This window comes from Loa loa (genome assembly GCF_000183805.2).
Source record: "Loa loa unplaced genomic scaffold supercont3.157, whole genome shotgun sequence".
NCBI classification, from domain to species: domain Eukaryota; kingdom Metazoa; phylum Nematoda; class Chromadorea; order Rhabditida; family Onchocercidae; genus Loa; species Loa loa.
Genome location: NW_018108337.1, coordinates 44,823 through 62,807, shown reverse-complemented (window position 1 = coordinate 62,807; position 17,985 = coordinate 44,823). Strand labels below are relative to the sequence as shown.

General features: G+C 34.8%; 3 protein-coding genes across 4 annotated transcripts; 1 reads left to right on the top strand and 2 right to left on the bottom strand.

Annotated features, from left to right (window-relative positions):
- Positions 1-1,390: 1,390 nt before the first annotated feature.
- Positions 1,391-7,149, top strand: LOAG_06299 (hypothetical protein). The gene is made up of 11 exons (XM_020447111.1): positions 1,391-1,441; positions 2,779-2,893; positions 3,664-3,781; positions 4,172-4,289; positions 4,600-4,686; positions 4,931-5,008; positions 5,121-5,254; positions 5,511-5,643; positions 5,738-5,838; positions 6,035-6,170; positions 6,434-7,149. The coding sequence occupies exons 1-10, from the start codon at positions 1,424-1,426 to the stop codon at positions 6,102-6,104; spliced, it is 972 nt and encodes a 323-aa protein (XP_020302625.1). The 5' UTR covers positions 1,391-1,423; the 3' UTR covers positions 6,105-6,170; positions 6,434-7,149.
- A 526-nt stretch (positions 7,150-7,675) lies between these two features.
- LOAG_06298 lies at positions 7,676-12,332 on the bottom strand. Of its 2 annotated transcripts, XM_020447110.1 has the most exons (10): positions 12,177-12,332; positions 11,817-12,026; positions 11,502-11,613; positions 11,181-11,324; positions 10,902-11,066; positions 10,631-10,817; positions 9,134-9,397; positions 8,917-9,024; positions 8,642-8,838; positions 7,676-8,390 (listed from the first exon to the last, which is right to left on the bottom strand). In XM_020447110.1, exons 1-8 carry the CDS (start codon positions 12,277-12,279, stop codon positions 9,010-9,012), a joined length of 1,200 nt encoding a protein of 399 aa, XP_020305691.1. In that variant the 5' UTR covers positions 12,280-12,332; the 3' UTR covers positions 7,676-8,390; positions 8,642-8,838; positions 8,917-9,009. The 2 variants fall into 2 exon arrangements, with proteins under 2 accessions (XP_020305691.1, XP_003141882.1); XM_003141834.2 differs by lacking the exon at positions 8,917-9,024.
- A 739-nt stretch (positions 12,333-13,071) lies between these two features.
- LOAG_06297 (hypothetical protein) lies at positions 13,072-16,491 on the bottom strand. Its single transcript, XM_020447109.1, has 10 exons — positions 16,275-16,491; positions 15,931-16,007; positions 15,526-15,640; positions 15,316-15,424; positions 14,951-15,123; positions 14,723-14,843; positions 14,546-14,651; positions 14,328-14,433; positions 13,797-14,209; positions 13,072-13,585 (listed from the first exon to the last, which is right to left on the bottom strand). Exons 1-9 carry the CDS (start codon positions 16,425-16,427, stop codon positions 13,988-13,990), a joined length of 1,182 nt encoding a protein of 393 aa, XP_020302624.1. The 5' UTR covers positions 16,428-16,491; the 3' UTR covers positions 13,072-13,585; positions 13,797-13,987.
- Between the last annotated feature and the right edge of the window lie 1,494 nt (positions 16,492-17,985).

Genomic DNA, 17,985 nt, shown 5'->3' with positions numbered 1-17,985 from the left:
AAAAAAATACACGCTCCAAAAAATTGTCAATTGGATTTTTGAAGCATTCCCGAATCCAAAAAACAAACTATTCTTCCTTTACTTCTATCAGATTTTTGTCCGTTCAACATATCCTTACTCATATTCATCCTTGGCCAATTATAGTGGCATGTACTCATCCAATGTTCCAATATAAACTTATCTTTTTTTTCCTCTGAGAGTTATTTGTCTTTTCACATAGCACCTAATGGATTATGACAGTTGAGCTACAGCACGATCTCGATCTTTTCCAACTGAATTATTTATGGAGTGAAAATTTCAATGTTTTTAAAATAATTCAGTGCGAAAATTTGTTGCAGAAAAAAAAAGGAAAATAATTTGAAATGATAATGAAGAATTGCCCTCCTCAGTAGCAGTAATATTAAAGTCATCAGTCGTCTCCTTATTAGTCTTCCTACATCGATTTTTATTTAATGAAATGATGATGAAATATGAAACGAAAAAGAAGGGAAGGGTCATAGTATGATATCATCTATTATGATTGTAAAAGTAAACTTCACTGTATAATATACTTACTATTCCCACTTTGTTCGTAAAGTCAGGCATAACAATCGCTTGTTTTGCTCATTGGGAAAAACGGCAATGACACATTCCTTCGACTTGTCTCATCAACCTCGTTGATACCAGAGACAGTAATAGGCAATGATCAGACTGGAAGATTGATATGAAAAAATTAGTGGTTGAGTTGTTATGTTACTAATTAGTCTTTTAAACCTTATTCAATTATACTCTTATACTCTGTGTAGATGCAGAGAGCCTCTCTTATTATTCGTAATATCGAAGAAAGGAAAAAATCACCTTTATGTTGTGTTACCAACATTTGAAATATCGGAAAATTGATGTAAAAAAGAATATTGATCAATAGGTTGAAGTTGAGAATGGTTGAATTTAACGTACTTGTTCAAAACGGGAAGCATAGGAGTATGCCGTGAATGCTATTCAATTATTATCCATACAAAAGCTAACTTTCGGAAATGATAACTTTCATACTAGAATTTGGCTATCATTATCATAATTTTATCCGTTGTCTTATCAGATCGTATCAATATGATTTCTCCTTGTGATATGTTACAGTTTCTTCTCACTAAATGTGTCGTAATTGTTCAATAGCTGTTCTGCTTTTCATTTCAAGGATTGCTACCTAAACCTACTGTTAGTTTTTAACTGTTCGTATGCTTGAAAGAAAGTGAGTCCCTTCTTCCCTCTTCACTCCCAATGCAGTATCAGTGTAGTAATTTCTATCTATTCTCGATAGCATCTTACTGGTATGCATTCATTCACTGTGTTGTTGTTCAATTTCCGCTCATGAAACGAATTTTTGCACTTTATCTCAATGATTCTTCCATTACAGGTGTTGGGAAGCAACAAACTGATTTGTGACAAGATGTACGAGGAATTGGAGGTAACTTATTTGAGTTCACTGTCCAGTGATTTCCATTGTGAAGGAAATTTGTACGGTTGAGATATTTTAGTATTAAATGCGAGTGCTATTCGGGTAAAGCGAACATTATTTAGCTTAATCCTCTTCGAAAAATTCTGCAAATCACTTGTTTTCATGACAATCTTTGTTTTTTGCTTTAATTCAAATTTATCTAAATACGAAATTATGCCATCGAACTTTTAACTGGTTAGTTCAAGACCTTCAGAACTTGACAGGTGTTTGTAAAAAAAAAAAAAACACCAATTAGAAATATGAGTTTTTTTTCCCAACTCTTGTAAAAAGGTAATCGGTACACATACATAATATACACACACATCCACACATATACATGCACACACACACGCATACACATACAGACACACACACACACACACACACACACACACATGCATACGCATACATGCATACACACACGCGTATGTTTAATATATAATTTGTTTGTTTTTGTCGATACAGCCGTTGTCATTACTAATTTTCATCCTATATTTATTGTACTTTTTTTGGATTTATGAGCATTCGTTTGTTGTGAGCGGGCAACATTTTTCAAGCTCATTCATGATAAATTATAGTTGTGGAAAATTTCAGTCCTTTGAATTCTAATCCTTTTTTGAAATACCTTACATTATCCGGAACTTTTATCCAGAAAATCCTATCAAAGTAGAGATGGATATGACCAGTGCTGTAATTCTTCTGATTTTCTTTTCGCTTTCTCCGTTTCATCTATAAACTGTCTAAGTAACGGTTATTTTTGAAATAATTTCTCATGCTTATTAATTGCTTTTAAAGAGAATGACGAATTTTCGGAACTCGCGCATTCATTTAAAAAAGTCATAGGTGGCTAGGCTTATTCTCCAACAATCAGCAAGACGTTTTTTTTTTTCTCTTTCCATGTTGGATAGTTTTAATGGTGAATATATATGAGAAAGTTTTTTTCCAATGATACGGAAGGATAATGCGCGGAAGTGCATAAAGGATAGGATTAAATTGTTGTTGACAAGAAATCAGATATTATTTACTGGTTTAAAACGTTCAGCAAGTAGAATGATCGTGCCTGAAACTAGGAGTTACGCTTGTGCTTTTCTTACTTTCCTTTCACCGTAAATATATTCTGTCATCTACTCTTTGACGTGAATGCAAGTCCTTGAGTCAAAGTTAGTTTCGAGATTTCGTTATTCGGAAGCTGCCTTTAGCATATTCAATTCATGTTTTTTTCCAAGCATTTTGTTGGGAAGCAATTAACATTTAGAATTTGTACTTATTGTTACGTCTGCGATACCTTTGTTACTTCAATTTTACAGATGATTTCGATACAAACTACGAAGTGTGGCTTTATACATGTGTACGTTCAAGGCAATTTAGATGACCGGAATGGCAAAACTATCATTATGACTGTACATGACCTTGGAACAAATTGTACGTCCCATCGATCTCACTTAGTTATTTTTGAAAGAAATTTTTATGAAATTTCCTATAAAGCAATAATTTGGCGAGTTAATTTACCTGTAATTTTCTGATACATAAAGACGGTGAAGTAGACTTTCCATTTAATTTTTGTGCATTTCTGTATTCAGCACTTTGTTTTATGCACTGTTTTCGAATTCATTAAAAAAATTATGGAAGTGATCAGTTTTCGGTAGTTAATGATATGGTAATTATTGGCGACGTGATCAGCTTTTGCACTAAGATTCCTTGCTTTGATAGTTAATGTCCATGTTCGGTTTGTAGTTCTCTACTACTGCTCTGAGATAGCTGCACTGAATGATCTGATATTCCTAGAATTTCTAATGAACGCTGTATTTCTCGCATGCTTCTATGAACATATGAAGGTTACAGCGTGATGGTATGGCGTTAAGTGAGAAGGAAAAATGAAAAACATTTCTTCTTTGTTTTTTAATCTGGCACATCCGAATGGATCGGAACATTTAATCTTATTGCTCTTTTATTAATTTATTTCATGCACTTTCAATGTTAAGTTATTTTGACAGTTATTTCTAAACTTTCTTCCTTTATTACCGATATCGCGATATTGTGCTGAAAGTTTTAGCTCGTCGTTGGTCGAGCTTTGCACTTACGTTTATATTGGTACCAATGTGGGCTCATTGTAAGAGATCTTGCTAAAGGTTTATGCTTGAAGTTGTGAAGTACTGTTGTTTAGAACCGTCCTTTCTTAATTTCCTTTGCAGATAAAAGTTTTGTGCGCTTTTGCAACCATCTATCAATGGCTGATGTAAAAGCGAAGTCAATTTTTTTGCATGTTTGCATTCCTGGTCAGGAAGACAATGCACCGGATTTTATGGGAGAGTTAGTAGTCGCTTATATTGTTTCATTTATTTGAATTGAACTTTAAAAATAATCTAATCAGCATGATGGAATTCCTGTTAATTTAGAGAAGCCTACAGATATGATTCTATGGAAAGAATTTAAGAATTTATTTGAACAGTGTTGTTAACTTTCTTTGAAAATGGTGTTTTCAAACTGAGATTCTTGTTCCGTTTGTTGTAAGCTTGATTGAAGATAATTTAATTTCCGTATTCTAATTAAACGAGGGAGATAATTTTGCTGTAACTGAATAAAGGTATCAGTGAGAGCTATATCTTCTTTACTGTAGTAGTTAGGAAGCCGGATTTTTTTACTGGACTAGTTTGAATTTTAAATTTCTTAGTGAAATCCAGAATAAGCCATTACTTTCAGTTTTCCAACGCTTGATCAACTTGGTGAAGATCTTGTTTGTATACTCGATAAATTAGATGTGAAAACATGCATTGCATTTGGTGAAGGCGCTGGTGCCAATATTATTTGTCGTTTTGCTGTAAGTTTAGTGCGCCCATTTCTTCTTTTTTTTTATTGCATAATTCTTTCCCAACTTGCTGTACTATATTCAGTGTTTAGGCATGATATGACCATAAAGAATTTGCATACTGCTTTGCGAACTAGTTTGTCATGTTTATTTTTAAATTTGTTCAATTGGCAAGCAGCCATACTTCAGGTTTGCTTTATTAAGGTCTGGTCACTTTAGGCAGAAGTGGGTGACAAGACTAAGTTGCTTCAGAGTTTTAAATACATTACAGTAGACTGCTAACGTGCTATCAATTATGTAGTAATCTTGCGTAAGTTTGCAGATGTCTTCTCCAAATCGAATTATGGGAATTTGTTTGGTGCATTGTACTTCAACTACCGCCGGAATTATTGAATATTGCAAGGATAAAGTTTGTTGTAGGAACTATCTTTTTTATGGGCAGTGCAGAAAGTGTGGTTTCTTGTTTGTTAGGAATTAGAATTTATTTCGAGTTCAAGAAAATCTCAACTTGATTGCAGTGGATTCCATAATAAATTCACCTTTCATACTCACATATCACTTGCGCTGCCGCTGTATTTATTCTTTGGACCTTTCCATCATTGTTTAATTCTTTTGTAATTTCTTTAACACGAGGTATTTTCTAATCATTACAGCTCATCAACATGCGGCTTGAGTCAGGTGTCATGTCACAAGGTGCGTGGGATTACCTCACAATGCACAAGTTTGGATCTGTAAGCTTTCAGTTCATTGTTTCAAAATGTTCGTGGTAGAATGAGCGAAATATGATATTCATATTTTCATTGACAGTTCGGAAATAATTTCAGTTAACGTATCGTTTTCTAGACCGACAAACGAGAAAAGCAGGCATATATTGAAGAGCTGAAGAGTTGCTTGAATCCGAAGAATCTTAGCAAATATCTCTATAGTTTTTCAAAGAGGAGTGACATATCATCTCTCATTGGTACTAAGTTGAATAAGTTAGTTTACACTTTTGTTATCGGATAAGTAGCTGAATTCACTAGATGTGAGGTTTTGTTCATCGAAAAAAATGAGTGTTTTGTCTTCCAGGGTTTTGATTTTTCTAAATTAATTGTCTGTTATTACTTTCTATTTGAAAATTTAAATAATTTTACTGCAACATTTTATTCAAGCTGTTGATCAGAAAATGAATTTTGCATTCGAAACAAGTTCGCATAAGTTTGTAGTTTTCATTAATAAATGAAACATTTACAGCATGGATGCGCTTTTGATTACTGGTGCACGGGCATCACATTTGCATACTGTCTACACTACACATAAGTCAATGAATAAGCGAAAGACGACACTGTTGGTTGTGGATAACGTTAGTGATGTAATGGCTGAAGCGGTTCGTTCTTTATAAGTTAAAATGTAACAAAAACCACACTTGAATGTTTTGTAATTAAGTCATCTATGCATATCTGAATAGTCTAAATTTTTAGCCCGAAAAACTGGCACGTTCATTAATTTTGTTATGTAAAGGTTGTGGTGTGTTATCTGGAGTAGCCATTCCTGGAATGGAGCGGCAACGTACACTAAGCAGGTCTGTAGAATTTTTATGTCATCTAAAAGTAAAAAGGCAGGAACAGAGAACTTTCAAATCACAGAAAATAAATAAAGCATAATCGACATTGTAATGTGTATGGGATTGAATTCATATTTCTCAGTAATTTAACGTTTTTAACGTTTTTCAAAAACGTTCGTCTTTCTTTTTTTCTTTTTTTTTTTTTTTTTTTTAGCTCAATGGAAGAAGCAGATCGTCCACGACGTTTCTCGCTTTCACAACCGACAGCGCCTGTTTTTCAGTGACATTACCCATACTTTCGTAAAAAGTGACCAATTTGGAGACCTTTTTTCTGGCTCAAAACTATCAAAGTTAGTTTAAAATAAATTTCAGTAAGTGCACGGCACAGCATTATTTTGCATGAGTTGCTTTTTCTTTAGTACATGAAGAATCAAATCACTTTTAAAAATAGCAGTTCTGAGAGACTGGAATCATATTTTCTAAGCATTTTCCTCTGTAAAATCTTAAATCACGAGCAGTCGATATTTCTGTCAATGAACCAGTTTTCTTGTACTGATTACATCTCGGAGCTGTCTTTGTCTCTTCATTAAAAAACTTAAAACTAACATTTCAGTCCAAATCTCTTTGGCACACTCTTCATCCGTCATGAAGCACTTCTGTGCATATTTAAAACTATCAAGACCAAATCAACCCTACTCCAGTTTTTCTGAATAATACATTTTGCCACAGCATGGTTTTTTAACACTGGAAATGGACCAAGTTAAACTCGAAAACAATGAATTTTGCTGCAAACTCACTTTTTGTTAACTCATCTCCCTGTATATTTCTTTCATACCTAAGAAATTATGTATATATATATTGTCCAGAAAAATGCAAGAGTGGATGAGGAGTACATTAACTGCTTTCCAAGTGCCATTTTTTTCTTTTTCCCAAATTTCGTATTGTAATAAGTGTTTCTTTCCCGAATAAGACGAAATGTGATATATAGTTCTCTTTAATTTATCAAAAATTTCGGCGCTTATTCTCACTGAACAATACCATTTACTTTATACCTCATGGAACCTTAAGTATGACAAGATGAATCACTGATATTAATCCCGCACCATCTATTGCTAGTATTGTAGACATTTTGAAATCAGTCTTTTTCTCTTAATAATTCCTTTTATATAATCAAATCCATTCCTTTTTTATCCTAAAATTTGAACGGCAGCATCATCTTTCCGCATCCCTTCAATATCCATCCTGCCGCTTAGTATCAATTTATTACAGCTTTTCGCCCCGCATCCTTGAACACACCTGTATATATTATAACATACTGCATTGACGAAATAAAATTTGTTTCTTAAGTGTAAACTTGCATGTATGAAATAGGATGTAGGACCATCCTGATATTTCCATTCCTGAGTTGCAGTCCCGAAAAACTGTGCTGCAGTCGTCGTTAAATTTATAGGATTCGAAGTGAGAAAAAAGTTTCAAAACAAGTTTATCCGATGTGAAATGTGAAATCATGAGCCCACGAAACATTCTGCTTAAAGTTCTTAGGCAGAAGAATAAAAGTAGTGAAAAGATTACAATTCTACAAGTGTGTAACTCGAATGCGCACCTAACTCATACGACCTTTTCTAGGGCGAGTTGTGAAACCATTCTGCCAGTCTTAGAAAAAAAGATGGGGGAAAAAAAAACTGAAAAACACTACATAACAGCGGTGACAAGATTACGTTGTAGATGGATCTAGCAGAGAAGAATTCATCTTTCGATTTCTTACAACTTCAGCACGCTATTTTTTCAAAAGAAAACAAGATTGAAGGCATTGAAGCCATAAACCGTCTATCCCAAAAAATTTACGACAGTAAAACTACTATCTTTTTTTACTCGTTCCTGAATATTGTTTGGAGAAAAAAGTTTGCATTTCATTTTCCAAACTAAGGCAAAGAAAGAGAAATGATGCAACTATAATACAAATAACAATCATTTAGTTTTTAATAGTGATTTCTCAATAAAGTGAAAATTAAGTTAGGACACAAAAATGAGCTAATAAGTTTAGCATCGTTAACATTAACATCCAACTGGGAAAACCGGATTTCAAACATCTACTCTGCAACAGAGACACAGAAAAATGTAACAACAAAAAATATCAAAAGCAACAGAATTAAAACCGGTACAACTAAAAATTAGTTTGAATTTTTCGCTCATATTACTTGCTGTTGTGCTTAAGATCTTAATTTTTTCCCTCAGTGATATGCAATTTTGAAGTGAAAGATTAATAACGAACAAGATTAATAAGAGATAAATCTATTCCAATAAAAATATCTCCCTATTGGTTACATAATAATAAATACAATTAAGGCTGCATGTAAAGTTGATCCTGTGATAACAACAATGCCATATACCCCCACATGGATGAATCACGTCGTAAGGACCGCTTCTTACCAGCCTTGTACAATACCCACAATGCAATAACAACGAGTAAAACTAGCGATATAATCCAATATGTAGGGATTCGATCACTAACTATTCGGTAATTAGGATATTGCAGCTTACGCTGTATAGTTCCGCGAAGTGGAAAATATCTGTAACAATAAATTTCTGAAGCAACGGCGAAATGTACACTACATAAATAAACTAATTACTCAACTGAAAGGCAATCCACGACTTTACAAAAATATTCAGAATAAGATTCTCATTAACAAAAGCAGAAATAGGGTTTACAAAACCTTCCTCTCCTTATGAGAACTATTCAAGCCCAAACATGATTTTAGAAGCTTCATGGACTGGTTAAGAAACAGTGGGTAACTAACTGCGAAATCAAGAAATGACGAACCTCATATGATACAGCAGAGCTCCTAACGACCAATGCGCTTCTTGTCCATTAACATCGAAAACAGATCGAAAACGATTATGAGTTTTACTAATGGAAAAGCCTTCATGGAGAACAGCTGTTATCCAAGCTGATTTAAAACACTGTGATCGCAGTCGATCTTCATCCGCTTTTGGATAGATATTATTCCGATATTGTATCTGCAACCATTTCAACACTGTATTCACCAAAACTTTCCTGTGCACTTGGATAATATAGAAGAAGCATAAAACTTTTACTTTTTCTAAAGACGGTAATATTTGCGAGCGGTGGACTTTAGATAAAATGAAAGTAGCAAATAAAGGATCCCGAAGGTTTAAAAGCTTTGTTTGTCACGCCAAAGAAATCTGAAAACCAAATCAAAGCTTCAACGGTCGAGGAATCATAAACTAAGTAATGACGGTACGAAAGGAATAAAACATTTCTATAATTTATTACTGGTATAACAAGACAAACCTGTATCGTCGACCATTTCATATGACAAAACTGACGTGCTCTTGATGCCGTTTTACTGAAATCATATTGTCCGCCTATGGATAAAACATCTTGCAGCGAAAACCAATACTCACTGAAGCCATATAGTTCAATTTCTGATAGAGAAATGGAGGGGGAACGAACTAGCCCAAACAAACACTGTTGTACGTAACATTCTGGATTCGCCACTGTTGTAGTCAATAAAGACGCTAGATTCTTCATGCAGGTGTCCCAATCCCCAATACCCTGAAGAAATTAAAATCTTTCGCCGTGAACCTAATAATAAAAAATAAATCTGATAATGTAGAATGTAGGGTGCATGAGACTTCCTACTATTTAAGATACGCCATGCAACTATTAGACCGATGCAAAAGTAAAAGCAGTATTTGTAATATCTGAATTAGTTCTTTCAGATTAGGATCCATCCTTAAATAAATGTAGTTACATTATATCACTTTAATGTACGCAGCCTATTTCATGTTCTTTTTGTTAATGACTTATTATTTTTGTTTATTTTCCACTTATTTGAGGCTAAAAACAAAAAAAAAAATATTAGACAAAAAGCAAATTCGACTGATTCCTTTAAGTTAACAATGGGCCATAAAGAAATATCGATGACGTGTTTGGCCCCTGCAAATACAGTGCAGTATCCCTTCAAATAATGATACGAAAGTGATAAAAGCCTTGAAGGAAAAAATTTTATCAAAAGTTAGCAATAACTTAATTGTCGAAGCTGATCCTCACATAATCAAATTACGATCGCTTGCCATTTGAAATAAATTCAAAAAGTGAAAGATGTTCAATAAGTTCCTACGAGCTGACGGAAGACAAATAAAAATCACTGTTTTTCAAGTGCCGTTACCTTTCATTGTAACGACAACCACGAATTATTTCAAGGTGGATTATTATGTGGAATGGTAAGTAAATTGTATGAGGCAAATGGCGACGACCATATCAGTGGGTGGACGAAAAAGATGCACCAAAACAGTTCCCAAGATTGGAGTTGCTCCAAACTGGTCACTCTTTGCTGGTCAGGTGCCAACACAACTTCCTGAATCCCGACGAACCATTACATCCAAGTATATAGATTGATGAATAACGCTTTCAGCTGGCACTGGTCAATAGAAAGGTCCAATTCTCCACCACTTGGGAAACAATGCTTCGAAAATTAAAGGAATGGGCGAAGAAGTTTTGCTTCAGCGGCCATATTCACCTGACTTCTCATCAAATGATTACCACTTCTTTAATTATTTGGATTACTTTTGTGAGAAAAGTCCTCCCACAACCGACTTAATTAGAAAATCTGTCTGCCATAGGAATAAGACCTATTTGTCGCTGGCAAGAATGCATTAATTACATGATGTTTATTTCGACTAGTGTGTTCGAACCTAGTTATAATAATTTAAGACTTACGATTCGTGACTTTCGCATTAATTTAAAAAAATGTAGCAAGTGAATTGTAACTAAAACAAAATTAACCTTTCGACTAAATTGTGAACCATCTTTATTTTTTACTGTTTTCAGCAGATTCACTGGCAAGCACGGATCTCGTATATAAGACTTATTAGTATTATCCATAACCAAGTCGTTGCTTAATTTTTGCTCATACTTCCGAAGAGCTTCATTCACGCCATAGCCAAGAAATGTTGTCACAAAGAGTCGGTAGCTAAAAATATGTTAATTTAATTCTTTCGAAGTGGTGCATTGAGAAACAACTGGAAGTGAATATAATAGAAAGTCACGAAAAAACCTGTATGTCTGCTCACTATCCTTGCAGCCCAAGTTGATGCTTTCCACGGACTCACCAATGCCACTAGTTAAATTTAATTCAATCGCAATTTGTACCGAAGCGCCACCCATATCTATTATACCCACCGTAGGCTGCCGCAAAAATTCTGTTCTATTACGAGCAAATCTGAAATAGAATCATTCCTGCAAGAGCAAACTTCCGTAAAAGACCGCGAATACGGCAATTAGTTAAGAAAAAATAAAAACTACTGCCCTAAAAATTGAAGAAAAAGCAATTAACCGGCCAAGGATATAATTTACAGCAATCCAAGAATAAATTCCTTCCCATTTCCCTTCGATAACCTTGATATGGCCTGGAATGATTTGTACGTTTGTTTGAAAAGGCAGATTTTGGTGTAGATTTCGCAATATCTCACTTTGTTCTCTGAAAAAATATTGCAAAATATTAGGACAAGCTGAATTGCTTGTAGAATTGTCACGGTAAACTGAAACTAATGTAGGCGCGCCAAAATGAATCACAAAACCTATCGTAAGTATCCAGACATCTATAACAATTTTATGTGGATTCTTTTATCATTTTACAAGAAACGAAATTCAGTACTCTATGGGAAGTAGACGCATTCCAGCTGTTGCAAATATGAAGAGGGATGTATACAAATGCTTGTTCAATGGAATAAACTCAACTGCATAATCCAGAAGAGGTTTAATATACTCTGAAAACATAACAGAAATTTATTTCAAATGATTTCTCTAATTAAAAACTGCAAGGAATTAAAAAATCTATCCTTTGCATTCCCTACATTTTCTTCAGGGAATGTTTCATGTGTTGTTTGTAAGCATATTTGGAAATAAGATCATGTCTTATCGGTGTTAATACAGAATAAACGGCAGACAGTAAGAAAACATGTATGAGTACCAGCAGCGTCCTCAGGTTTATCTCGAAATGAAGACAATCCAGGAGTGATCTTTTTCACAACAGGACGAAACGATAATTCATCCATGACTGGTTTTACGTCGATTAGTTCTCGATCATTTACAGAACGGTATTTATAGAGAAAAAGACGGGATCCAGTGGAACCAGCATCTATTACTATTGAATAGTTCCATTCTATTTGACTTTTGTCATCTAAAATAAAATAAACACAGGAACTTCTCGAAAATATTAGATCTAAATTCCCTTAACTGATAATAAGTACAACAAATGAAGTTCAAATAACTTGAATGTATCCAAACAATTTGAAACTGCAGAGGAATAAGACACCAATATAAAATTTACCAACTCCTTCTGTTGAATTCGGTAAAACGGAAAACAACAACAGAATGACAGTAAAGACCACTAGCGCAGCAGCAGCAAACAATTTCAGCATTCCATGGGACATTACCTTTTTAATATCCTAAGCACTCGCAACAACCGCTGTGGTGTCATCTGAAATTTTTTTTAAATTTCGAAACACTCGCACTATGTGTTTCAAAGTATACGCGGTAGCAATCGAAACTTCTCATGTGCGACATTACACTAAAATCTAGATTTTCGCTCATAAACAGTAACAACTTCAGCTTATCCAACCAGAATCATTATAAGACCAACTCCGTCTATTATTGTCTGGCAGCAGCAAAAACGGCTATTTGCAATAGATGATAAATTTCGAGAATACAGTACGGGCATCGATAACTAAAAACTGGTTTGATAATGCACGAATCATGAGGTGATACGTAATTTTGTTCAATCTACTGCTCATTGTCTCAATAAATAATCCCAACATCTCTCCACTGTAGACAATTCCTTTATTCCTTCTAATAATGGGATGAATGAGGATAACAGTGACACGTTGCTCAATTTCCCAAATTGGATGTAGAGCTTCCGAAAGTATAGCAAAATACTGGATTAACGGTAACGCCGCCCGCACTAAACACCAAATAATGGTAACCGGTAAGAGAAAAACTCAAGCAATGGTGTCAGTGATCCAGCCTCAGTACAATTTTTTTTACCTGGATGCACCCCATATTTCGTGGTATACTTAGACTTAGGATAAAACATATATCAAGATTAAGTCCAAATTTCCTTATTCTTCACAGGAGAGTAATACACGCGGGTATAAAAAGAAACACAAATCATTATGATTTCAAAACACTGTGATGTACAAATATCTAAGTAGAAACAAAACATAAAAATAAACCAGCGTATGTCTTCGTTGATTTATTTTATTAAAGCCAATCAAACCTCAAGTAAAAATTCCGCATAATTTGATCACTTCATTCAGCATAATGCAGCAAAAACTGTCAAAATGAATAAAAATACAAAACAAAACTGTGGGCATTATAAAGCACACCAAATAAAGGAAAATGATACTTCGTTTAATCCGCTCAACAGTTCATGATTTAGTCAATACATTTTGATACTCGATAAAATTACCCAAGCCTTAATTAACAATAAAACTGATATAAATACAGGAGTTTTCTAAAGCATAGTTTTTCCATACAATGATTTTAGGTATAATAAGATCTCTTAAAGAGAAAGAGGAATAAATAGATGAAGTTGTTCACAAGAAAAAGTATCTGAAAACCATAACGACAAACACTATTAATGTATGCAACAATAAAAACATATATACCACCATGTAGCGTGCTTCCATTATCTTTTACTGCAAGGGTTGGATTTCTGCTGAATTCTTCAAACCGTACATCCTGAATCAAACAATATCAGCAAAGAATATTTCAAATAACTGAACAACTTTTCGTGGACAAAGAGGTGATTACAGAACCTAAGTTGATTGCACCCAGCTACCAATTATTGTTTTACTTCACCAATCCACTTATTTGAACATCCCATTCCATAAGTTAAATTTTTCCTTCATCAGTGGAACAGCCCATAAAAAACTGAAGGTGCAAGGATTACCTCAGTTTTTCATTCGCGTACACGGAATGTTTAACAATCAGCGGTGATTGTGCGGAACTCTCTTCATGCAAAACTTGAATTAACTTTTCCAAAACATCTTCAGCACCAATGGCACAGCAGTAAGAATGGATCCTATTTAATTCCTGAAAACAACAAACACTGACGAGAGAGTTACGAATAAAGAAGTGTTTCTAATAAAATGCCACGTCTGCAATGATATTCCTTGATACCGAATAAAATAAGAACGTCCTATCAGGAATCTTCTTTAGTAATCGAGCAATTTTCTGCATGTCACTTTGCAATCCATGAACCTCATACCAACAGGTCCTCTGTATTGAAGAATATGAGGGCCTAGAAAGGCCATCATTCCTGATACAGAACAGCTGCTCTTCATTTTCAACATCCACAACGCTCTGCAACGCTATAAACATATATTAATTGAAGCAACACTTCCACATATACAGCAACCACGCGAAAAAGTAAAAGGTGTCACAAAATTATGTAAAAATTTAACAAAATCGGTAAAGCAACCTGAGAGGACAATGTGGTGAATCGAGGTAACCAGGAAACTGGCATTGGACCAGGTGGGAATGATGCAATTGCAAGTCGAGAAACTGATGGATCTTCTTCCTTTGCACTTAATCAAAACAATTCGATATCCATAAATTCAAGTAACACTGCCAATTTTGACATAGGTGGATACTGATATTTCTCGTAAGTTGCTTCAAAACTTAGTCGAAAAAAATTACCTAATGTGATATAATGCGCCGTATAAATTTTTATTCAAGCGACAGATGGCTACGCTTTCTTCTAAGCGTAGTGCGGAGCACATCAAGTTTAGAACGTCTTCACTGTCTGAAATGATTATAAGTCTGGGAGATTTCTTAAGAAACTCGCGGAACGTAAAAGTTGGTACAAGAACATACCCAAGTGTGAGATAAGAAAATGGTGTCGAGCGGTTGGCATATTTGCTAAATGATTTATGGGGACGAAGCCAATTAATTCAACAACTGTGTTCCAATCATCGTTGTTGACCGATGGTAGCGTCTAAAATTTAAAAGAATTAAAATCAACGGCGACTGCGAATTATTGCTTAGATTTCCAAGTAAAAAGGTCAATTTAAGGAACAGAACAATCTCCTAATCAAAACATACTTTGAAATATGCTTTTAAAAAGCCACATTTTAACAAAAATGTTGGTACGGGACATAAATCTTTCGCGAGAGCATCACTATAACTGTCTATGGTATCGTAATCGGACAAGAAATACGGCATCCAGGGTCGACTGTCTTCAAACTCAAATTCCTCCTTGAAACCTTCCGTCAACACTAAAAAAAACTTTGGTGTTGTATGGAGATAATAATACTGATAAGATGTAACAGTAATAGGTAGACAAGTTAGATACTAATCCATACTATGAACATTAAAATTACTCATTTGTGCCTATGTATGATGCAGTTATTCAAGGATTCTTACACAAAACTAGAAATAAAAAAAGCACAACGATCATTTAAACGCACACGAAATAGCCCACAATCGAGCAATCTGATTATCGTCCGTTAAAACTTCATCCAAAACACAAACAAATTTGACAGTGCAGTTTGGTAGATGCGTCAAGTTCACCTCCTCCTTAAATTACGGAAAGAAATTCCAGTCATTGAGAACTCATATAAAGTTAGAAGCATTAAAACTACCAAATCACGTTAATACAGATGAAAAGGCTTACCTACCGGGGTGAAAGTGCATGCATCCGTGAACACTAGAAGGATGCTAGTTTCATCGTCATTCTCCATCTTTACCAGTAAGAACAGCGAGATTAGGTCAGCTGAGGCAGATACATCTATGCTGCAAAATCCTCATATATGATCTCCGATTTATAAACAAGCTTATGAAATTTTCAAGAATATGAGCCGATCAATGATGAACCTCTAGTCCGGAAAAAAAACAAGACAGCGACCAAATGCTAACTTGGGACAATGTTAATGCTAACTTTGTAATTCAGTGAATTTACATGTTCTCATCCAACTCAAAACTAAAAAGCGAACGGTTCTGCAATTTCGGTACGAATCTCCAACCCAGACTAATAAAAGAGAAAGTTTGTTGACCTTCGTGTAAAACCTAAGAGAAACACAAACCGATTTAAATTTTTTTCAGCATCTTCAATGTTCCGTATGTCGCATGGTATAATTTTTGAATTGTGGGAGAAATCAACCTGAAATGCACTTGATCCATATCTTTTTCATCTCATTTAGTTTCCCACTTAATTTTTAACTGCTTCTGGATGATTATGAATCTAAGGCGTCAATAACCGTGCAGCGTCTAGCATGAGGATTAAAAATCCGCCAGTAATTCCCTTTGTTGTTAAACCTACGAAAATCATTTTTTATAAAATATGAACAGCGTAACAGATTTAAAAAGAATAATTTGAAACATCCAAAAAAATCCAATATGAAAAAGACCGGCAAAAGACTAAACAGACCAATTTAATCTTACGATCCATATCCAAGGAATGGACCTTTTCGATAGTTTTTAAAACCAACTGGCACGCAACCATCCGCCTCGACATCTCATCACTCTCGTTAACAGGTAATCGCATTGATAAGGATGAATCCACGGCCAAATATATAGTCATTTGTGAAGAAATACAGTAATCAAAATCGCGAAGCACTTACACGATTCACGTGATTGCCCTGGAATGTCAATGTATGCCGATTAATCAAAACCGCTCTCAACCTCGCGAATTAAGCAATCAAACGGTCGCAACATTTCTCTAGAATATTACTATCCTATAGAAATGTTTGCTTTTCGTTCAGAACGGAGACTTACCCTCCTAAATGGGTGAAAACGTAACCCAACAACTCACCCCCCTATCCTCTTCTGTCAACTTCAACGACCGCAAATAGAAACTTTGCACTCATGCTCTTCCACGTCGGCAACAGTATGAAACTTTTTGGTCTCACTTGCGGATGTGTTCCAAGGAAGAGTAGACCTAATTTTTGAGTTTTATTGTTAGTCTCCTCACCATTTCAAAATGTAAATTATATTATTGCAAAAGTTGCAAGCTTCTCAAGAATACAACATAACATAAGTGGAATTTATACATGATACATCTGTCGTAGTGTATGAATCAAGCAAGGCAGATAGATTATGAGCTTCGAAACTTCAAGAAAAGTTGGTGCTATAGAAAGGTGAGTTTCGCAAGCAGAAGATTACTCTAATTTTTAAACGGAATATGGGAAGTAAAGATACTCCTCCGATCCTTTTCTTCCTTAAGTTGCATAACAATGAATATTCAAAGGAAAAATATATGAAAAGAGACTTAAAGCATATACATTTTAAGGGATGATGTATGGAATTGATAAAAAGCTACGTACAAAATACATCAGGAAAGAGAAAAAGAAAACATGGTTCGATTACATCACATATATTGTAGATGTTGCCGCGAATTCCGATTCGCGAGACTCCAACCACACCCCAAACAAACAAATAAATTCCTTGTTGTAAATAAATGTTAACAATAGTGTAAATCATTTAACCAATTTACATTCTTTAAAGTTATCTCCCCTACGTTTCTTTTGTTATCTTTGTCTGACGGAAATTCACATCTATATTTTAATGACAAAGAATTTCCAATTTGCATGTTAATCTTCCCTCTGTTCTTGTTCTTTATTATGTAACTGGACCTTTACAGTTTCCTTTGTATCCAAATGAATACCCCCTTTTTTTAAACGTTTATTTTAAACCACTCCTACTCTCTAATGCATATAAACCCTATTGTAAATCGGCTAATTCATTATGTTCAATAAAGACTTTACAATCCGGTGTGGACTCAATACAGCTCACTTCAATTCCACTCAACGCAACTCAGCCTGACCCAACTCAGCCTCTCACAACCCAATCAACTCAACGCAACTCAGCCTGACCCAACTCAACTCAACCCAATACAACACAACACAACCCAATTCAAAGCATCCCAACGGATCTTAGGAAGCCGATCGACAACATTGGTGATATTTGGCTATTGGTCGACATCACACCCCACGATTCAGAAAAACCCACCACACAATAATTTTTGGTGCCCGAGGTGAGGTAAGATACGATGTCAAGTAGCATCATTGTCAGTATTCAACCAGCAAAAACCAGATTAGTCTTTTTCTTCAAAAGATAAATTCCCTAGAATTCGAATCTTC

Bases quoted from the DNA above. Each gene is read 5' to 3' on its own strand.
- LOAG_06299 (XM_020447111.1), top strand. The intron at 2,894-3,663 runs GTACGTCCCATC...TTTCCTTTGCAG, and splicing joins ACATGACCTTGGAACAAATT to ATAAAAGTTTTGTGCGCTTT. The intron at 5,255-5,510 runs GTTAGTTTACAC...AAACATTTACAG, and splicing joins ATTGGTACTAAGTTGAATAA to CATGGATGCGCTTTTGATTA.
- LOAG_06298 (XM_003141834.2), bottom strand. From the start codon at position 12,279: ATGTCCCATGGAATGCTGAAATTGTTTGCTGCTGCTGCGCTAGTGGTC. The intron at 9,398-10,630 runs GTTAATTTTGTT...TAATTTCTTCAG, and splicing joins GTTCACAATTTAGTCGAAAG to GGTATTGGGGATTGGGACAC. The intron at 8,391-8,641 runs GTTCGTCATTTC...TTATTGTTACAG, and splicing joins GCTCTGCTGTATCATATGAG to ATATTTTCCACTTCGCGGAA.
- LOAG_06297 (XM_020447109.1), bottom strand. From the start codon at position 16,427: ATGACTATATATTTGGCCGTGGATTCATCCTTATCAATGCGATTACCT. The intron at 15,124-15,315 runs GTGCGTTTAAAT...AGTTTTTTTTAG, and splicing joins TCGATTGTGGGCTATTTCGT to TGTTGACGGAAGGTTTCAAG. The intron at 14,210-14,327 runs GTTGCTTTACCG...ATAGCGTTGCAG, and splicing joins TCACCACATTGTCCTCTCAG to AGCGTTGTGGATGTTGAAAA.